The sequence below is a fragment of the Cicer arietinum genome, chromosome 5 (assembly GCF_000331145.2).
Source record: "Cicer arietinum cultivar CDC Frontier isolate Library 1 chromosome 5, Cicar.CDCFrontier_v2.0, whole genome shotgun sequence".
Lineage (NCBI taxonomy): Eukaryota > Viridiplantae > Streptophyta > Magnoliopsida > Fabales > Fabaceae > Cicer > Cicer arietinum.
The window spans coordinates 57,097,984-57,120,045 of NC_021164.2; the positions used below are offsets into that span (position 1 = coordinate 57,097,984).

Below are 22,062 nucleotides of genomic sequence, written 5' to 3' on the forward strand. Positions count from 1 at the left end.
TAGCTTTTTGACTTTTAATGGTTTAGCATTTAAAGCAGTTCTGTCCTTTCTTAGAAAGTGCTCTTGACATTTCTTCATTGATCTTGGATGGTACATTCTCTGTCTTGAGTCTTGAGTGTAGCTAGAGAAGGTTGGAGATGAATTGCAGATCAAGACAGAGAGAAACAGAGTTGTTGTCTCTGTGCAGAAAAACGGAGAATGATTAACGTTCTTGGTTTATCAATTTAAACTTTCTTGAGCTTCAATAATCATTATGGAGTTCCCGTTTTAAACGTTCTGGATTTCCTTTGTTATTGTTTTGTCATATGCCCAGATTGATCGAACTTTGTTGATATTTGATTTTTGGAGTTTGCAGACTGTCATGACTTTTGTCTGTCTTTGAGTCCTTTGATCTTTGAGATCAAATAACCTTTTTGAGTCTGGATGATTCCTACTTGTTCCTTGCCATGTATTGATTAGTTATGAATAATTTCCAGGGCAGACTCTTTGTCAAAGAGATAGAAAAAGTTTGACCAATATGTTGTGATGGACAGTTGTTGAAGCTGAAGATCATTCTCTGTTATGATGCAAAATAATCTTGTTGCTGCTTTTCTTGATTTGCTTGATTTTGTTCTTAATTAAATCCACTCAAAAACACATGTTGAATTAACATAACATTTTAGAATCAAAATTAACTTTCTTAATTAACCTTTGTTTATTTTCATCAAAACTTTAAATATAGAGTTTGTCTCAACAACCTATTTATAGAGCTTCTACCATGTGTAATGTTTTCCCCTATAAGATACTTCCCTAAGTTCGGAGTGAAGTAGCAATTTCGATTTACAAAGAAGCGGGTTTGAATTGTAAATGTTTCTATTCAAAAATTTCTAAAAAACTTAAGGATTTAACTCAAAAATGATTTTGGTTAAGAAAACAGAAAACAAAGAACGTTCTTGGTTAACTTAAAAACAAAAATTCAGCTTATGTTTTTTTAACTCAAGTAATTAATCAGGCTTAATAAATAAGGAGATAAGAGAAAGAATACCACACAAGGATGTATCCTGGTTCACCCAACTTGGGCTACGTTCAGTCCTTGCAATTGTGACTTTTTTCCACTAAGTGTTCAAAACAAATAACCTTCTTGGTTTTACCGCACCTAGTTCAGATCAACCTTGATCTGTTACAAGCTCTATTTCTTTCCACACAGAAAGAGATTTAATCACTTTACCTATCAACCTTGATAGGATGTCTCACAATCTATTCAAACTATACTAAACACTTATAGTTTGAGTTTTACAATAATGATGAGATTGTTTTGATAGAATCTGAGATGTCTCAACTGTTGTTTGAGATTCGATTCTTTACAAAGAATTCAGCACAATAATAACATAGTATATATATAATCAGAACTTAATCTTTCTTGAGAAAGTGAAAATTTCAAGTATGTGAATGTGAATGATTTGTGAGACTTGATAGCACATGAACTTTTGCAATTTCCCTGAACATTGGCATTTCTTTTATAGGCGTTTTGGAGCAATTAATAATGGTCAAAAGAGTTGTTGGTAGTGTTTTCTCAGTTTTGACCAAAACTAATATATATGAATAAAAATATTTCAGCCTTTGGACACTTTATAAAATCTGTTTGACTGGGCGTTTTTCTTCGTTCTTGATCAAATTTCTCTTGTGTTTAATGATCTTTTATACTTCAGATATGTTTGTTGATGATTTTGTTTCGATCTAGAGATTCGATTATGTCAAAACAATTTGGAGAAAGATGATGAACTTCTGCAAATCATGGAGATTGATAATGAACTTCTGCAGAATTGTGGAGATTGATAATCAATCTGGAGTGTCAGTCTTTGAACTTTTTAGAGATTGATGATCAATCTGGAGGTTCAGTCTTGATCATTCTGGATGATTTCCTGATGAATCTGGATGTCTTGTACATATCAAGATTGATTCACTTTCTTGACAGTTAAGCTGGAGAAGGTTCAGTCTTGTTTTAACTTGCTTGATTCATGACCTTTTATCTTAGTGATCCGAATGATTTCTTTGATTAGAATGAATCCTACTTGATCCTTGTCAAGTATTGATAACATTAGCATGAAATTCAGAGGCATAATCTTCTTTGAACTAATAGAGATTGATTGATCTTGAGGTTGTGATGATCAGTCTTGATCTTGGAGAACATTCTACGTTTTGTCCATAATGTTCTCCTTTCTTTATCTGTTAAGTTTTTATTTGATTTCTTTGTTTTGCTTGATTCTAATCTTTGAATTAATTCACTCAAAAGTACAATTTAAATAAACATAAAATTTTAGAATCATAATTAACATTCTTAATTAACCTTTGTTTATTTTCATCAAAACTTTAATTTGAGAGTTTGTCTTAACACAAAGCTTCTCTGAACTTCGTATGTGGCATAATCTCATGTTGTAGTTGAGGATCTGCATTAGTTGAGAAAAAAATTGAGTATTTTCAATATTGATCTTGTGGCCTGAGGCTTGATAGAATTTATCCAAGCAATGTGTGATGCAGTAAGATTGCTCTATAGTGGCCTTTGAAAATAGTAAAAGGTCATCTGCAAAAAGAAGGTGAGAAACCTTAGGTCTCACACGCCCTACACACATCGGTTTCCAATAACCTGCATCAACCTGGTCAACGATAATGTGCAATAGAGAACACATACAAATGACAAAAAGATAAGTAGAAAGAGGGGTCACTTTGTCGAATACCTCTAAATAGGACAAAACAATCAAGTTTGTCCCCATTCCATAAAATTTTGAAAGACGAAGTAGAAATACAATGATAAATTAAATTAATTAACTCCTCAAGAAACCTACAATCTCAAAGACATTGAGTAACAAAATTCCAATTCAGTCTGTCATAGGCTTTCTCCAAATCGATCTTTATTGACATAAAGACCTTTTGGCTCTTCATTATTTTCATTGCATGAACCATCTATTGCACTATAATAATATTATGATGAATATTCCTCCCGGTGATAAAGCTTGGTTGATACAGAAAGATTATGTTATTCAGCAAAGGTTGCATACTAGTCACCAAAATTGTAGTAACCAATTTATAAATCACATTGAAAAAAGAAATAAGACGAAAACTGCGTGAGAAACTTCGGTTGGTCAACCTTTGGAATGAGCACCAGAAGAGTATTGTTAGCCAAGTTAATCTGAGAGGGATCATTTCAAACACTACTAGCAAATTGGTATAAGGACGGAGGCACAATGTCCCAACAATGCTGGTAGAAAAGAGCTGGAAAACCATCCTTCCCAGGGCTTTGTGGGGACCCATATCAAACAGAGCCTTCTAGATCTCAACCATAAAAGGCATAGAGCGCAACATTATGTGATGATTCTTCATATGTGTTGGATAAAAGGAAAATGATACAATTAGCTCCCTAATCTCTTTATCTTCATGAAAAAAATTAGAAAAATATCGCATAGTCATATCATTTAACTTCATACCGTCAAACTCTCACTCTTTATTATCATCTTTAAGCGTCATGATTTTATTCTTTCTTCTACACATAATTGTCATGGAGTGATAATATTTTGTGTTCCTATCACCCATCAATGATCCTCTTACCTCTGGACTTTTGAAACCAATGGCATTCTTCATGGTAAAGAGTTTGAGTCAACTCATCTTGGAGTTTAGATTCAAGTGCATCAATGAATCTGTTGTACCCATAATGAAAGTTATTCTGAATGTCATTCAACCTAGCTATTCTTTAATAAGTGAAGTCATACCTACCAACAAACTCCCACGTAGATCCACTTCTCTCTTGTGAGGGAGATTTCAATGTTAACATGAGTTTTGTGTACTAAAATACTCTTATTAGTTGCTTTTAGTTGAAATATTTGATGAGTTGAGATATAATAAATAAGAGTATATTAGTGATAAATTAATTAATATTGTATTGTATTATAAAATAATAAATAATTTAAGACAAAGAAAAATAATAAATGAAATATTTAAAAAAAATTGATGGAATGCTTATTAGAGCATCTCTAATAGGATTATTTTAGCTAATAAGGAGTTCAATTTATTAACCACCCTATTGGAGGATTAAAAAGAAAATGTTTAATTGAGACCAATGTTTGTATCTGTATAGCTACTCTCTCATCAATGACATATTGTCCCTACCATTGAAAAAAGAAAAGTCTTTTTTGAGCCAAAAAAAATAAAATAAGAATACGTTGGTGTATTATTTTTCATCAATTTAACAAAGATATATAATTATCAGTATAATTCATTTAGTAATTTTTTAAAAATGTCTGAGTTAAAATAATTGAATGCTTATTAAGTATTTGTTAAAAAAATATAAATCCGTGTTGTACAAAAGTAAATTTTTATAGGATAATTTTTTTTCTTCAAAAGTATTTCATCTGTCTAAATATAAGAAAAATTAATTTAAGAAAATTGATATTAAATTTCGATCAAATTCATCACTTTTTAACCATTTTTGTTTATATATAAAGACAAATGGAGTATAGATAGAAAATGGGAGAAAACTCTCTAGTTTTTCTTCGGTTAAGTAACAAATAATAATATAAAAATAATATAAGAGAATTTTTTCTTTCATCCTTGATATTAATCATATTAATTATACAGATGTATTTTTATTTTTATTTTTTTTAATAAAAACACACATATGAAAGAAATAATTACAAAATAATAAGAAAATTGTATCATGTACTCTTCACATTTTACCTTTACCCCTCACAAATATAAGGAAATAACATTTTTACCCTCGTATAAATGTTAATATTTATTAAAAAAAATTCAATTTTATCTGAAAACTTTTTTTAAGTTTTTCGGTACTAATTATGTATTCCGAAAAACTTAAACCTTTTTTTCAAGTTTTCCGATAAAAAAGTTATATTCCGAAAAACTTTTTCTAAGTTTTTCGATAAAGTAGTTCTATTACATAACAACTTTTTTCAAGTTTTTCGAAAAAGAAGTTATTTAAAATAAAAAATTAGTGTGCACCGGAAACTCGGAAACCTTCTTCACAAGTTTTCTGGCATATTATGCATACCGAAAAGTTTGTCAAGATGTTTTCCAGTACACCAATTTTTTTTTTTAAATAGTACCGAAAAACTTTAAATAAATTTTCTGGTAAAAACCTTATGTACCATAAAACTTAAAAGTTTTCCGGTAAATCTTAATTTGAGTTGACAAAATAATAAATAAAAAAAAAGAACCAAATGTATATTTGACATTTTTAAAAATTTATGGGGGTATAGTTACAAATATGGGGGTAGACGGTAAATTTTTCAAATAATAATGGCTCCCAATAGCCCAACAAATCAATGTTGTCTGGTCAAGCCAATAACAATGGTCCAACTCACTTAACTGGATTGATCTTGTATGTGAAAGTTAGATTTTTTATTTGATACCCCTTCCTTTGATTTCTATCCTATACTTTCTTAAATCAATTTTATTCTTTTTACTTTTACTTTATCTCATTTAAGTTTTTTGGATTTTTTTTATTTATCAAAAATTTTGTTTTCAAAATTTTTTATAGACAAAAAAGATTGAGAAATTATTTTACCTATCAAACTTTTTTGTATTCAAATTTTCTATAAACAAAAAAAAAATTGAGAAAAATTTTAACCTGCCAAATTTTCTGGGGCAGGTGTTGCACAAAATTCCACAAATGTACGGGTATGTCAAGTTGTAGTCTATAAAATTATCGTATCCAAATAAATTAATTTAACAACTATCAAATGAATCAAGATTTTATATTATTTAGACTAATAAAAATTATTGTTGGTTCATGATAATGAAATCGTAAGATAGCATAAAAATTATAACAAGAATATATAACAACACAATTTTTAACTAATGGAAAGTATATATAGAGTCATAGTTTTACTTGTAATATCAATACTTCAAATCCTAGTTTTATATGAATTCTTATTTGTTTTCTCAATTATCAATCCCTCTTTGAAACTATTAACAAAGATTCGTCATTTAATGTAATATTTTTCCTCTAAATAAATTATTTGATTAACCATATAAAATATATAATTAAGAGAGAAAAAATAAAGAATGGTTGAGTGATTGAAATATTAGTATCTATGTTTCATCATATAAGAATCTTAATCTCAATTATCTTATAGATCTACCAATCAGTTGTAGTTAGTTACTAGTCAATTGATTGATTAAAACATGTAAATGTCAGTCGTCCCAGGACCGGCTCAACATATTATGAAACCTAAAGCAAAATTCTCACGAGTCTTTTCAAAGTTATTAAATAAATTATTAATATTTTATTTAATGATTATAAAAATTTCTTTGGTTGAAACCAAGACATTTTCAAATTCATTTTATTTAAATTTTTCAAAAAATAAAATAAGATTATTCAACTCTTCTACAACAATATAATAATTCATCTAGAATTTTTCGTCTTTTAGTTGAAGAAGAAAATAGTGTTTATGTACGTTGTACCACTTCAAGAACTCGTGTTAGCAATAAATTCAATATTTGTCTCATGATCTCTCAATTAAATTTTTTCAATCCGTACCACCCTTATTAGTCAATTTACTTGTTCAGAATAATATTAAATAATTTGCAACAAAAACAAAACATTTTATCCAAATAACATGTTTCTCTATTGACAACTTTTGAACGTAAAGTGACGAAGATAGATGGTTTGAGGATTTATCTTTAATAAAATATATATTAATAAATTTAACATTACCTTCTTTCTACCAATAAATGTCGCTAACTTATATGAACGAATAATTATCGATATTTTCAATTTTAGTAATTTATTTATAGATCTTTTGCGATTCAATAAAAGTTTTAGCTCAACCTGATTAATATGTTTGAGTTGATATTTATATATTAAATTATTTATTAAATTAATATCATTGATATCGTATAATATTTCTTTTACCATGGATAATAAAGTCAATTGATATAATATTTATTGCGGCAATATTAAATTTATATAAAATTTTATTCGTTTTAGTTTTCATTAGCATGTGAGACATGTTTATAAGTAAAAAAAATTAGTTCTTTTATTAACTAAAAAAATTAATTTGTAGGGAGGTTAAGTGGCTTTACCTTTGTGTTGGCTCTAGTGATCGCAAACATGTAAATAAAATAAAATAATAATTTAATTGAGATAAACAATAAAAATTTAAAATAAAACTATAATTTAAAACTAACACATAGTAAAAAGGTAAACAATATGAGTGTTATTTATTAAAAGAAAAGAAACAAAACCTTTAAAGAATATGATTTTTTGCGCTAAAAAATTTGAAATATTTTACTCCAACTCCAAGGACTCGTACATTTCTAAAGTGTTTGTCCTTCTTCTCTCTCTAGTTTTTTTACTCCTCTTATTATGTTTATGATTTCTCCCCTTTATGATAGCAAAATCCTAATTTTATGCAACTAACATTCCCAACATTTTCTTATAATAGAATTCAATCTCGTTGAAGTGTGCAACAAACCTCATTTTTGTACTCATGAGTTTGACCAATTTGAATTATTTTACAATCTTATGATCAATTCTACAAATATAATAAATAAATGAATCAAAAAGAAGAAGTTGAAATTAAAACTATAAAATAAGATAAATAAATGGTAAATACCCTATTAAAATCATATAAAAATAGGCTTATCTATGAAATTTTCGATAGGCAAAAAAAAGTTTAGAAAATATGTTGCCTATCAAGTTTTTTGTTTTCGAAATTTTTGATAGGCAAGACAATCTATTTCAAAATTTTCGGTAGATAAAACAAAATTGACGAAAAATTCCGATAGATAAAAAAAGTTTGAGAAAAATTTTTGGCTACTAAATTTTTCGTTTTTGAAATTTCTGTTTGACAAAAAAATCGATTTCAAAATTTTTGATAGATAAAAAAAATTTAGAAACTAAAAAGTTCAACCGGTGGTTATTTTTCAAACTAGGAAATTTGAATAATAAATTTTCCAGTTCAAGAATTTCAAAGAAAAAAAATTACTTTTTTTCGAATTCTTAGAAGGAGAGTATGTGTGAATTGTTCAAATTATTTTACTTTTAATATTGACTATGAGTGTAATTTGAGAAGATCATGAACAAAAATTACAAATGTGATGGATCTAAATGTGTAATGCAAAATCTAATTTTCTAAATATGTCATTCATTAATCATGAGATCATTTACAAATTTTGACATGTATTAATAATTTTTTTTACAAAATTACTCATAATTAATTTACTATTATAAAATATAACTTCTTTACAACTACATGTGTAGATTATAAGTGTCAATTTCACAAATCTACTAATCATTGATCGTATGTGTCAATTTTATAAGTTCACTAATTATTGGTCCAGTCCACATGTTGGAGAGACAAAAATATTTCACAGTTGAAAATGTCCAAAAAAAGAAAGCCTCTAAAACTAAAAAACTCCTAAAATTTTGTGGGCTTAGTGGGACCTATGACCCCAATATTTCAATTTATAAAAAATGGACAAATTTTTTTTTGATTTTTTTCTAAGAAATAAATGGTGCATTTATATCAGATTTTTTCAAATCAAAAATCATTTTTTTTTATTAGTTGCATTTTCTGTTTCACGCACTTATATGTGGTCGTTTTTCTCCTTCCATGCAAATGTGATCTAGGTTTTTTATTATAATAATTTTGTAGTTTAAAAAATGGTTTTTATAAAATTATATACAAACAGATTAACAATTATTTAACAAAAAATCATTTTTATGATATTAAACAAACGAAAATCAAAACATTATTTTTAAACGTATCTCTAAATTTTCTTAACTAAAAATTATTTTTATTTAAACTCAAATAAACGCATCTAAATATTTTTAATTTTTTCTGATAAAAAATAATTTATATTTTTTCTTAAAATTTTTAATTCAAAAAATAAAATTTTGATTATTTTAGATTTAAATTAACGAAAAAATTATTTAAAAATTTTTCCAAAAAAATATTTTAGATATTTATGAGAATTTTTTTTGATATTTTTTCAAAAAAATAACTTTCCAAATTTTATTTAAAAAATATTCATCAATAAAATAATAAACCTATATACCTCTCACTTAAACCTATAAAAATAATGAAATAAAAGATAAAATTTAAAAAAATTATTTTAAAAGAGTCTAATATTAAAAGTTTAATAGAAGATTTTTTAAATAAAATTTTGAACTTTAAAACTTTATTGATACATTTAATATTGATAGATATTATAATAAGTGATGAAGAGAGTAGTATATTCTAAAAACACGTGTTTACTAGATTCTTAAAATAATAATAATAAATGTGATGTAACCAAGAGCATGTATGTTGCATTGTTGTTCTGCGCTTTGTTTTTCTGAACGGTCTATTTATTGCCTTCTACCTGCGAGCCGCGGGCCTTAGACAGGTCCAACCATATATCAAAGACCGTGCTTTTAAATTAATAAGAGTTTTAAAGGCATTTGTTAAAAATATAAAAATAAAATATTTATATTAAAAAACAAATTTTGAATTTTAAAAAAAGTGAATACATAATTTTTATATAACTTTCATATAATATTTTTATTTTAAAAATGTCATAATATATTATTAGCATTTTCTTAGCACCTAGTCACTCACGAACAAAAAAAAGTCTTCAGCTTCCAAATTTATTTTTTGAACTAAAGTGCTAAAGGTAAACAGGTTTTAATATTATTAATAATAGTAATAATAATTTCAATAATTTCTTAGAAGTCTATTTTGACTATACTTTATTTCTGTTAATTATATTTTTTATTTATGTTTTATATGTATTAAAACAATTAATAATTAATATTATACTGAATTTTGTAAACAATAAATAAATTAGAACAAATTTTCTACGATAATTAAAAAGGAACGGATTGAATAATAATGATAATAATAATAAATCACACTATCCAAAACACTTAATAATTATACCCTTATACATAAACTTATTTAATAATAAATTGAAATAAGACTTTTCAACCATTAAAACACTTACTAAACCACCAACAAAAAAGTTACCACAAACAAAAAGAAAACCTTTTTCCACTTTCACAAAATTCCAAACTCAAGAACCAACAATGTCCACCATTTCACGCTTCATCACAATAACCTTCTTCACCATTTGCAGCATAACTTGTGTAACTGAATCCATTGGTGTGAATTGGGGCACCATGGCTTCACACCCATTACCACCCATTAAAGTAGTGAAGCTTTTGAAGTCCAACAACATCAACAAAGTAAAGCTCTTTGATGCAAAACCTGATGTTCTTCAAGCTCTTTCTGGGTCTAACGTTGGTGTCACTGTTGGTATTCCTAACATTATGCTTAGAAGCTTAAACTCTTCTAGAAAAGCTGCGGATAATTGGCTTCATGATAATGTTACCCGTTATGTTTCTAATGGAGGCGGTGGAACTCGAATTGAGTATGTCACTTTTCTTTGCTCTATTTTTTCCTATTTTTCGCTCATGCTTTTATAGTTTTGTTATTAATGTATTCTTATTATATTTTCTCATTTTTGTTTTATTTAATTCTCAATAGATTGTTGCCTATTTTGTTTTTTGTTTTTTCCCTCTTTTTTATATTTGTTGTTGTGAAGCTTTTGATAACAACGTAAAGACTTAGCAAAAGTGATATAATAATTAGTAAGTGAATTAGGAAGTTTTATAGATATTATAGAGCAAACAATGTCATAGGTGACCAAGTGGTTAATAAACTTCAGTTATGTTCGAGAGAATCTGAGTTCGAATTTTGATTGGAACAATCATTGGTCAGACTTTCTTATCTCTCGGCCGAATTTTAGATTACTAGGTATCCTTTCACTTGGAAGCTGTTGGTTTAATACAAATAAAAAACAATGCCATAGGTATTGTCAGCTGAATGGGGTTTGAGTACTCAATCTTCCAATGGTGCCAAAACCCACGACGTTGTCGGCGAGTTCCAGATTCAATTAGAAAGCAAGTGAGATGCTAGATTGGTGGAGTTGAGAGAGCAATTGAAAGTTATGTGATGAAGTTAATGCTTAAGTGCATCATATTTATATAAATGAAAAGAAAAATAAGATAGTATTATGCAGGTTATAATGTGAGGTTAATCTGAACGGGATGCTGCTATGGTTGTGCAGGTCTGGAAAATGTGTTCAATGATTAAGTAGGAGAGAAAATAGATGATCATGATATGTTTAGGGAAGACTGAAGAGGAAGCAGAGTTGGAATGTGTCAGTTAAAAATTAGCTACCGTGACAAAGAGATAAAAGAACTAAAATTAGCAAAAGCCAATGTTTCATGGTTTCTCTCTACATGAGTATAAGAGAGTTGTCAAAACTGTTTTACTAGTCCATATATTAGGAGATGATAACACGGTGAGTTCCCAAGATATGGTGAACTACATTTACTTCTATTCTGAATATACACATTTCAGATAGAAACATTATGTTGGGTCTTTTTCTTTGAAGAGTTGAATTTTTGAACAAAACAATGTTACTGTTTTCTCAGTATTGCATGCTAGTGCAGCATGAAATGCTAGATCAATTAAATTCATTAGCCATGGAGCATCAAATAAGTACTCATAAGTCTCCCTTGACAATGACTATATATTAACTAAAACTCCAATTTTCCTCCAGGCTTCAGTGAAATGCTTCCGGGGGCTGAGATTTTATTACTAAAAAAAGCATTTCCAATTTCCAGAAAATATTTCATCTTATATGGTTCTTCCCTGTAGTTGTACTGTTGTAGGTAGGACAAATAGATCTGCCATTCATTTTGGTTAGAACCACCTAGAGAACTGTTGAAATTTTTTACCATTAGTTGAAAGTGGATTATGTATTTCTAAAGTATGATTCACTTTACATAAATGGTTCTAAATTTACCTTATGCAGATATGTTGCTGTTGGTGATGAGCCGTTTCTCAAAAGTTACGGCGAACAATTCCATCCCTTCATAATTGGAGCTGCTATGAACATTCAAGCTGCGTTAAAGAAAGCAAAATTGGACAACAAAGTGAAAGTTGTAGTTCCATGCAGCTTTGATAGTTTTGAGTCTAGATCCAACCTGTCCTCTGAAGCGCATTTTAGGTCCGACATCAACAAAACCATGATCGAGCTCCTCGCGTTTCTCGACAAGCACAGATCGCCTTTCTTCGTGACCATTTCTCCGTTCATAACCTTCCTTCAGACCAAAAACATTTCACTGGATTTTTCACTCTTTAAAGAAACCGCGCACCCTCATAAACTTAGCCACAAAACATACAAAAATAGCTTTGATTTGAGCTACGATACTGTTATTACCGCGTTATCAACAGTAGGATTTCCTAATATGGAAATTGTTGTTTCAAAGATTGGTTGGCCAACAGACGGAGCTGCGAACGCAACATCAAACCTCGCAGAAACCTTCATGAAAGGGCTAATGAACCACCTTCATAGCAACTTAGGAACCCCGCTTCGACCACATCAGCCACCACATGAAACATACATTCACAGCCTTCTAGACGAGGATCAAAGGAGCATTGCTGGTGGAAACTTCGAAAGGCATTGGGGTTTATTCACCTTCGATGGCCAAGCGAAGTACCATGTTGATCTCGGCCAGGATTCAAAGAGTCTTGTGAATGCTCAAGATGTTGAGTATCTTTCTTCCAAGTGGTGTGTTGTGAACAACAATAAAGACTTGTCTAATGCAACTGCAAGTGCTTTAGAGGCTTGTGCAAATGCTGATTGCACTGCACTATCTCCTGGTGGATCTTGCTTTAACATCACATGGCCAAGTAACATATCATATGCTTTTAACAGTTATTATCAGCAGCATGATCAGAAAGCCGAAAGCTGCAATTTTGGAGGTCTCGGTTTAATCACAACCGTTGATCCGTCCATGGATCATTGTAGGTTTCCAATTGAGATTCACACTTCTCACGCAGAATTTTACAGGGTGGTTAGTTTCCAATGGATGATTCTACTTGTAACGACCCTTTTGGCATCTTTGGGGGTTTGACATAAGTAAAAAATTAGGATCATTTTTGCAGCTCATGGCCTGTGGTAATCTTGTAGATGTTTGTTGATGAGTTAAAATGGTTAGCTCTTTTTGTAGTTAATTTATTCATGCAATTAAAGTATTCAGGTTATCAATTTTGTTTGCATGTTCCATGGTTATTTAGTGGATGTGATTGAACATGAGATACCATTTCCTGAATTTGAGTTGTTCTTGAGGAAGGTTCTATTGATTGTTAAGTTTTGATCAATTATAGGCTTGATCTCTTTGAAGTGTTTGTTTTGGCAATTTATTCTCTTTAAAATCTTAGCCTTAGGTTGGTAATTGGTTAGTTATCATTTCTTACATGTGGTTAATAGTGTTGGAAGGAACCAAGTGGATCATGGTTACTTCTTTTTTGAGTTAAGTTAAAGATAGGGTTGGAAATGAGCCGAGCTCAATCGAACTTGGGTTTAGCTTAGTTCGACTCGATAAGAATTGGTTCAACTCGAAACTCGATTTGAATTTGTCACGAACATAATTTTCAGCTCGATTCTAGTTTATGAGCAACTCAAACGATAGCTTGAATTAAAAGACAAAAAAATTAAAGGAACAAATTTGTTTCTTCAACTTTAAGTTAAAATATTTATAAAAATTAATTAAATAAATAACTAAAGTCCATATAATTTAAACTGGGTTCAAATATTAATTTTTTTAGATCAATTTTCTAATTATTTTTTATTTTCTCATGAGTTGGTGGTGCCCTTATAATATAGTTAAAAATAAGAGTGTAAGAGAGTATATTTTTCAATGTAGAACTTAAATAGTGAAATTAAAGAAAGTTCCATGATTACGAAACTTCAAAGTTGAGCGTTATCATGTCTTGACATTAATAATCTTAACCAAAAATTATCTTTAAAAAAATATTGATCAAGATAATTATTTGACTTTTATCATGTCTTTATTATTTTTGGTTAAGATGATTTTCTTTTAAAAGCCAAAAATAACAAGTCAAACACAGGATGTACAAATCAAACTTTGTACAAAGAAACAACGAGTCAAAAGAAACTTTATGTATAAAGAAACTTTATGTCAAACACAAGATGTACAAAGAAAAGACCAAAAGAGTTACAAAATTCACCAAACAATGAGTCAAAAGATATTTCACATTATGAAAAGACAAAACAAGTAAATAATCCATCGAATTTGCCCACTAAAGAGAAAATGCATAATCAAACTTTTTATGCTTAACTGCAGTTTTAGTTCCTCTATTTTGACTGAATCACGAAAGTAGTTCTCACATTTTATTTATCTCCAGTTTTGGTTAAGATTTTGAAATGTCATTTTTTTAAGTCGCATCATATCATCTATAATCATATATTTCAGGTAGAATTGTTGCACTATGAGATCTTGAGGCATAGTGTAGCTTAAATAAGTGCAAAAAAATAACATTTCATCATGTTTTGGATCAAAATTCTGTTTGGAAGACTAAAATTGGGGAGACATAAAATAAGGGGACAAATTTCGTGATTCAGCTAAAATAGTGAGACCAAAACTACAATTAAACCAACTTTTTAACATGTGCTTTTTTGAAAAGTCTTAGCCTTGAAGTGTGTTAGAAAACGTGTACTAAAAAGTGTGTTCCTCCTAACACTCCTCTTGCTTTAATCCACTGCCAAGAGCATTTTTTAATGCAATCCACCAAACACTTAAGACACACCGTTCTCGAAAAGAAAAAAAAAGTGATGTTACGCTCCTTTTAAATCTCCCGAGTAGAAGTTAACCGAATCACTTGCAAGTATATTTTGATTTCCCTATTTTGAGAAAGTAAATCACAAAACTGAGAAGCATGATCGAAAACAGCATTTGAAAGAACGCTCAAAATACCTAACCAAAGAAGATGATGATTCCAAATCGCACCAAAACGAGGACAATAAAAAATTATATGAGTTACATTTTCAAATTTATCAGAGCCTCCGACACACACGCATATTTATTCGAAACTAAATCCCTATGCGCCAAATTTTCTTCTGCTGGTATCCTGTTGTTGAACAATTGCCAAGCAAAGAAAGAATTTTAAAGACAACAATTTATCTCAAATTAGTTCAAGAAGCCTTAGATGACGAGTCAACACTAAGTAAACATCTTTAACATAATACCCTTCAGCATGACCAATTATTATTTTGCAAGACATTATTAGCACGCAAAACACAACAATCTTCCCACATTCTTCCTTTCAAACGAACAATCTCCTCCTTCATTCTCACCTCCACCCTCCAAACTCCAACCTAACCTATTCGGTTAAGCAATTGTTACATTTTTATTAGTAATAATACTAAAAAAGTATACCAAAACGATCACACAACAAACCTCTATTCAGCTAAGAGTTTTTTCAAAATAAAGTATTTTAACTATTACCTACCACTCTGACTATATTACTATTAAACCAACAATCTCTCTTATACTACTAAGTCAATGCACCTTTTGAACATCTTTCGACCACACCGATTTCTTTAACGCCCCTAAATTTAAGAATCTCTTATTTGATTTCATGTCAAATAAAATAATATTATTATTTGACAAAATATCATTTTATTTTTATGTTTTGCATGTTCTTACTTTTTATGGACAAATTTATTCTGTTTTTTACTCACTAAATATTATTTTTAAATAAATTAAATAATGTCAATTTATTTGTTAAAAAATAATGGAGAAAGGAAAGTTATTATTATTAATAATAGTGTTATTAATGATCATTTGACAATTGTCTTGTATGGAATTTGAATTTTATTATTTGATGTTACAATGTGAAGTTATTAACACTAATCTGACACATTTGAAGCGAATCGATTAATTACTCTATAATTAAATATTGCTAATTGATTTTGATATTGAATAAAAAAAATAAAATGATAGTGTACTTTTTTTTATAATAGGGACAAAAAAATATTTCCATATATTTTGTGTATATGTGACCAGAAGGAATAACAATTGGTTGATTTAATTGATTGCTAGATAATTTTATGAGTTTATGAGCATATTTAGGTTGATCTAGGTTGATCTGATCAGAAATGCAAACTATTGATTGAGGATTTATTTTATGATACAAACTATTGATTATGTATTTATTTTATGACAAAAGTTTCAATAATGTGGTAAGATAATGAAATCAATATTTTTGTTAACTATTGTTAGTGTAAAATGTATACAAGCTATTGATTATGTATTTATATTAACAGTATATAATACTTTTATTCTCTGTTTTTATTTAGCTTCAAGAAACTTTGTTCTCAAACAAAAGAAAAATTTATGCGGTTTTGACTTATGCCTTTTAACGTAGGGAGTGCAACAGTTGAAATTATAAGGATATAATAATTTAAGTACTCATTTAATTATTCATTCAAATTTTTTTAATTTTTTTTTTTAAATGTTGCATGTTTTCTGAAAGAGGGTGATACAACTATTATAACTCAAAGAGCTACGGTTGATAAGTAGTCACGAGTATTAATGGTGTTGTAGTTCAAAAGTCTATGATTGATAAAGTGACTATTTGTGGAGGTCAATCATGGGTTTGCTAGTTTGTGTGTGGATAGCAATTTGCTTTTGGGATTAAATCACTCAAGTCAGTAAAACACTCTTGCTGATGGTAAGCTTGTTAGTGTTGATCTCTTGTAAAAAGAAGATATGGATGACAATATTGGTCTAAATAACACTGTTAATAGAGCAGTTGTTAATGTCATTCATGAGTTCTTAGGCAATAGTTTGTTTAAGACAACTAACAATATAATTAATAATAGGCTAAATTACATATGTGGTCCCTTAATTTAATTTCAGGTAACGTTTTAGTCCTTTATCTTTTTTTTTTTATTTTCCGATTTAGTCCTTTATTCCTAACAAAATCAAATAAAGTATGAAAATATGAGTTTATTTGAAGATTTGTGTTACGAATTTGATGAAATTTGTATTATATTGAAGAATATAATTGATTTTATGGGTTTTGATTGAATTTTTTTTTTTGAATTTTTGTATAAAAAAGAATAACATTGTTGAAATTTTAAAACATAAAATATCAAATTGTCACTTAAAATTAAAATAAAGGACCAAGTTGGGAAAAAAAAGATAAAAGACTAAAACGTTACCTGAAATTAAGTTAAGGGACCATAGATGTAATTTAGCCTTAATAATACTAAGGAAATTCAAAGAGAGAATAATCAAGTAACTGAGTTTCTTAATATACATATTGTAGGCTTTTACGGTGACACAATGTTAGAGGATGAAATTTTTCACAGTCTTCAAACACCTACAAAACATTATTTCAACGAGAGTGTTGCCCATGACATGCATATTTTGAATGGATTTTGGAATAAGAAAAATGATTATACTAAAGTAGTCTTTAAAATTAAAAAGAAAACTAAATAATCTAAGATAACGACTATCTATAAGACTCGCTCTAGTGGTCTTTCTGACATTTAGAATTTTATTTGTTGTTTTGCTTTTTATTTTTCCTTGGTTAGGTTTATTCCCCTCAACTTTTATTTTTGTTTTTTTGTTTTTCTTTCTTTCTTTCTTTCTTTCTTTCTTTCTTTCTTTCTTATTAATGCAATTTTGAATTATAAAAAAAATTGGGTTCGTATTTATTATATCCCTAATAAGTATAACACTCCATTCAACCTAGTAATCGAGATCACCTCTCCAATACTTCACAACGAAATACCTTTATCCTTATTAAAATTTGGCTTGTTGACCCTTGTCGGCCAACCATTTCTCTTTCTATGCTCTCACATGATCTCTCTCATACAATTTTGCTTCGCCACTGGTGTGCATTGAGATTGTTGTATATAACATCCCACATAAAGAATGTTGAAGGAGCGAATAAGTGGATTATAATAAATGTCCAAATCCAATAACAATAAGTATTCTATGCTATGGAATAAAATGTCGTAGTTTTGATCGATTCCACGATGTGTAACGTTCCTTCTTTGTTTTCTAGTTCCCTCGTTTTTCTCCTAGGTTTTTTTCATTTATGTGTTTTCCTCATGTTCCTTCTTCATATCATTTTCTTCTTCTTTTTAATTTTTTTTCCATTCATTTATAAAATAAGTAGATTGTAAAAGAAATCATTATTCCACCTCATCACACGTGATGTATTTTTGGAAGACCGAATTCGTCAAGGGACTAAAAGTGTATGAATCTCAAATAATAAAGATATAATAAAAAAAATTACAGATGCCACAACTATATTTCCTTTATATTATAGAGTCTAAAAAGCACAATAAACCTTATTCAATAACACAATAAAAGCACAATAAAAATCAATAACGAAGGTGTAATAGCAAAAATGGGAGTGCGAAAAGACGTTCACCTTTGTTCAAATGGGAAGGCCTAAAACCTTATTGGCTAATGGACTAGCCCATATTTCCAGGTAGTATACTAGTACGGCCTTTCCCGTTTAGCCCATTCCACAGTACATTCCGTTAGATTACTTGAGAAGCTTCAGTGCCCAAAAATCTCACTTTCTCTCTTGCGGTCGTAGCAAACCCTAGATCGAATCATGTCTGGAGGTTACGGTCAAGATGGAGGAGGTGGCTCTGCGCCACCGTCCTATGGAGCTAGCGGCGGATACGGTTCATCCGGTGGTTACGGAGGTGGTGCAGGTGGTGGCGGTGGAAATTATGGAGGAGGTGGTTTCGGAGGAGGCAACACCGGTGGTGGCTATGGTGGTCATGAAAGCGGTGGAGGTTATGGAGCTAAAGGAAGCGGAAACGGTGGAGGCGGCGGGTATGGAGGTAACGATGGTGGAAGTTACGGCGGAAGGAGTGGGTATGGTGGAAACGACGGTGGAGGATACGGTGGAAGAGGAGGCGGTGGCGGTGGATATGGAGGTCGAGGTTTGTAGTTTTGATCTGTAATTTTTAACCTTATCGTTTATTCTCAATATTATATACTTAATTGGTGTGAATTTCATCAGGTGGTGGCAGTGGTGGTTTTCAAGGTGGAGATCGCGGTGGACGAGGTGGTGGTGGACGTGGCGGCCGTGGTGGTGGTGGAAGTGGCAGAGACGGAGATTGGCGTTGCCCTAACGAAAGGTCTGATTTTGCTCTAGAGAATCAATTTTTGTTTTTCATGATTCTTTTCTCTTAACTTTGTACTGCTGTTTCTTTCGTTTCTTACATGATTCTTGATTGTTATATATATCTATCTATATATATATATAGTTGTGGAAACTCGAACTTTGCCAGAAGGACTGAATGTAACAAATGCGGTACCCCATGTCCTACCAGTGGTAATGACCGCGGTGGTGGTGGTTATAATAGAGGAGGAAGCGGTGGTGGATATGGCAGTAACCGAGGAGGTAGATCTGGAAACTATGATGGAGGTAGAAGTAATGACTATAATAGTGGAAGGGGTAATAACAATGATGGAAGAAGTGGAGGGAGCAGTAGGGGCGGCTCATATGGTGGTAATCAAGGAAGAGAAGATGGTGGCTATGGTCAAGCTCCTCCTCCTGCTGCTCAACCTTATGGGGGTGGTGGTGGTGGAAACTACCCACCTACTTACGGTGCAAATGCAAATTATGGAACAGATGCTGTTCCTCCACCTACAAGCTATACTGGTGGACCTAATTCGTATCCTCCTTCATATGGGGGTAACACGGGTGGTTATGGTGGAGATAATCAAGGTGATGGACGGAGTGGTGGTAGGGCTGCACCTGCAGTTGGATATGACAGTGGTTATGGTGCTGGTAATCGTGGTGGAGCTCCTGCCGAACCACCAGCTCCGGTGAAGCAGTGCGATGAGAATTGTGGGGATAAATGTGACAACTCTAGAATCTACATCTCAAACTTACCACCAGATGTGAATGTTGAAGAATTGCAGGAACTTTTTGGAGGCATTGGACAAGTAATGTTCCGATCTGTTGACACTTACTCTTTATTTTTCTCAATTATCAATCAGGAATATTTTACATGGAAGTTCCTCTTTTGGAGTGAACTCACATTCTAATTTTGATGCATAAACTTATTTTTGAGATATAGTGTATTGTACTTTTTGTAAGAAATGCAACCCAGTTGTACTGGTGGAAATAGGTTTATTTTTTCATTCTCTTTGTGGAGCTTTACAGGCTTCGACATTTGTGACATTTGTTACATGTGATTTTAACTTCTTAGGTTGCAAGAATAAAGCAAAAGAGGGGTTATAAAGATCAATGGCCTTATAACATTAAAATCTACACCGATGAAAGTGGAAAGAACAAGGGTGATGCATGCCTTGCTTACGAAGATCCTTCTGCAGCTCACTCTGCAGGCGGTTTTTATAACGGTACTTATTTGAACTGTTTTTTTGTTGTTGCTATAGACATATTGGTTGATATAATTACTCATATTAAGTTACTCATCATGAATCTGCAATTTCAGATTATAATTTGAGGGGGTACAAAATCAGTGTTGCGATGGCAGAGAAATCTGCACCAAGGGCTCCACAATCAAATAGCCATGGGTATGCATTATTATATTCTAAATACTGCCTAGTTCTATATGTTTGAGGTTGAATGATATGCTTATGTTGTAGATTGGGATAGAAATCTTGGGCTATGCATCAATAGAATTCAATAGTGTTCATTCATTAAATCTATTTATCTATCCTTTATTTTTTTCATGTGTTTAAGCATAAATGTCGAAGATGGTGAGTATTGAGCTCATTTACTTCCGTTAATAACTATAATGAAATGATTAATCAAATTGAGTTTTAGGTTTGGTTATATTAGGATTTTTGTAGTTTTTTACTCTTATTTGATTTGTTTAATTATTACACTGGCAAGTTTATACATCAACTGACCGTGTTTATATACGTTCAGTGTTTTCCTTTTGAGAATTCTCTCTCTTTTGAAGTTCAATATTAATTGTTATTCTTGTTTTATAGGGGAAATAGGGGTGGCTATGGTGGAGATAGGCGCAGAGACAATTATAGAGATGGGGGTGCTTCTGGTCCTGATAGGCGGGATCATTATAGTGGGAATCGCTCACGCCCATACTAAAGCTTCTTCATTGAACGTTTTATGTACTATGAATTGGGTCTGAGGGATTTATTATTTCAGTTGGCTGGTTTCTTGAACTGGATTCTTAGAGGTAGGTTGTTCACTTACTTTGAGCAAGACCTCTTCGCTCCTGCTTTTTCGGTTATTAGCCGTTGGGTTTGACTTTTAGCCAGGGATTAATTAATTTAATCATGTGAATGTTTTTATAGAGGCATGTGGATAGTCTCCAAATAATTGCTGCTAAGCTAGGTTGATTATTTCAGGTGAGTGCTGCTTTCATGAAAACGTGCTTTATACTTGCTTGAAAATTAAACCATATGTCATTATGTGGATTAATGCTTGCAACCCTGGCTCATCCCATGTGGCATCTGGTACAAGCCGGTTATTGCACGACTTAATATAAACTGTATATCAGTCACAGTTTAATGGATCATTTAATCCCTTTAGTGTGTTTCAAGTGCAATCTGATTTGCCAGGATATTAGTTATTCTGCATGTAGTTATCTTCAAAATCATTCACATCTTTTTCATTACAAGTTATATACTGATAGCCTGTTGGGAATCGAGGCATTGTAATATCCTTTGAAGTCTTTTATTGCTCTTAAGTTACTTGGTGCCCTTAAGTTTTGATAATAACTCTTTGAATTAGCTGTCGAACAGATCTTGGTTACAATTTAGTTTTTTATTGAGTTAATTTTATACAAACTGCAACTGCCTCTATTGAAAGCAGTTTTCTTACCAGGCAGATTTCATGTATTGAAAGCAGTTTTATTACCAGGCAATTCGTTCATGTATTGAATGCAGTTTTATTACCATGCAGATCCTAGGTATATAGCAACAATAGTGTACAACTTCTTCCCTCTAAAAAATTGCTTGTTAAACAACCATGATACTTTTTGTCATTAAATTTTTCAAAGAGGAAGCTTACATTTTGAGAGGAAATCAGTTTTTTGGTTCTGCAAATGGTAACAATCAGAAAACTTAGTCTTAAAAATTTGCGTGGTTATAATCTATTTTCTCTTAAATTAAAGAAAAAACTTGTCAACTTCGTTAAATAGTTTCATGTTGCATTAGCATAAACAATAAACTTTTTTATT

The 22,062-nt window shown here is 30.6% G+C and overlaps 2 protein-coding genes across 3 annotated transcripts; both read left to right on the plus strand.

The window, feature by feature from the left end:
* The first annotated feature begins 9,969 nt into the window (after positions 1-9,969).
* LOC101513799 (glucan endo-1,3-beta-glucosidase 9) lies at positions 9,970-13,203 on the plus strand. The gene is made up of 2 exons (XM_004500251.4): positions 9,970-10,401; positions 11,854-13,203. The coding sequence occupies exons 1-2, from the start codon at positions 10,058-10,060 to the stop codon at positions 12,956-12,958; spliced, it is 1,449 nt and encodes a 482-aa protein (XP_004500308.1). The 5' UTR covers positions 9,970-10,057; the 3' UTR covers positions 12,959-13,203.
* A 5,194-nt stretch (positions 13,204-18,397) lies between these two features.
* LOC101514147 (transcription initiation factor TFIID subunit 15b) lies at positions 18,398-21,703 on the plus strand. Of its 2 annotated transcripts, XR_189822.4 has the most exons (7): positions 18,399-18,822; positions 18,903-19,020; positions 19,150-19,834; positions 20,101-20,251; positions 20,347-20,428; positions 20,852-21,057; positions 21,176-21,703. XR_189822.4 is itself a non-coding variant. In XM_004500252.4 (6 exons), the coding sequence occupies exons 1-6, from the start codon at positions 18,486-18,488 to the stop codon at positions 20,964-20,966; spliced, it is 1,488 nt and encodes a 495-aa protein (XP_004500309.1). In that variant the 5' UTR covers positions 18,398-18,485; the 3' UTR covers positions 20,967-21,703. The 2 variants fall into 2 exon arrangements, 1 of the variants encoding a protein (XP_004500309.1); XM_004500252.4 differs by having other exon boundaries at positions 18,398-18,822; positions 20,852-21,703.
* The last annotated feature ends 359 nt before the right edge of the window (positions 21,704-22,062 follow it).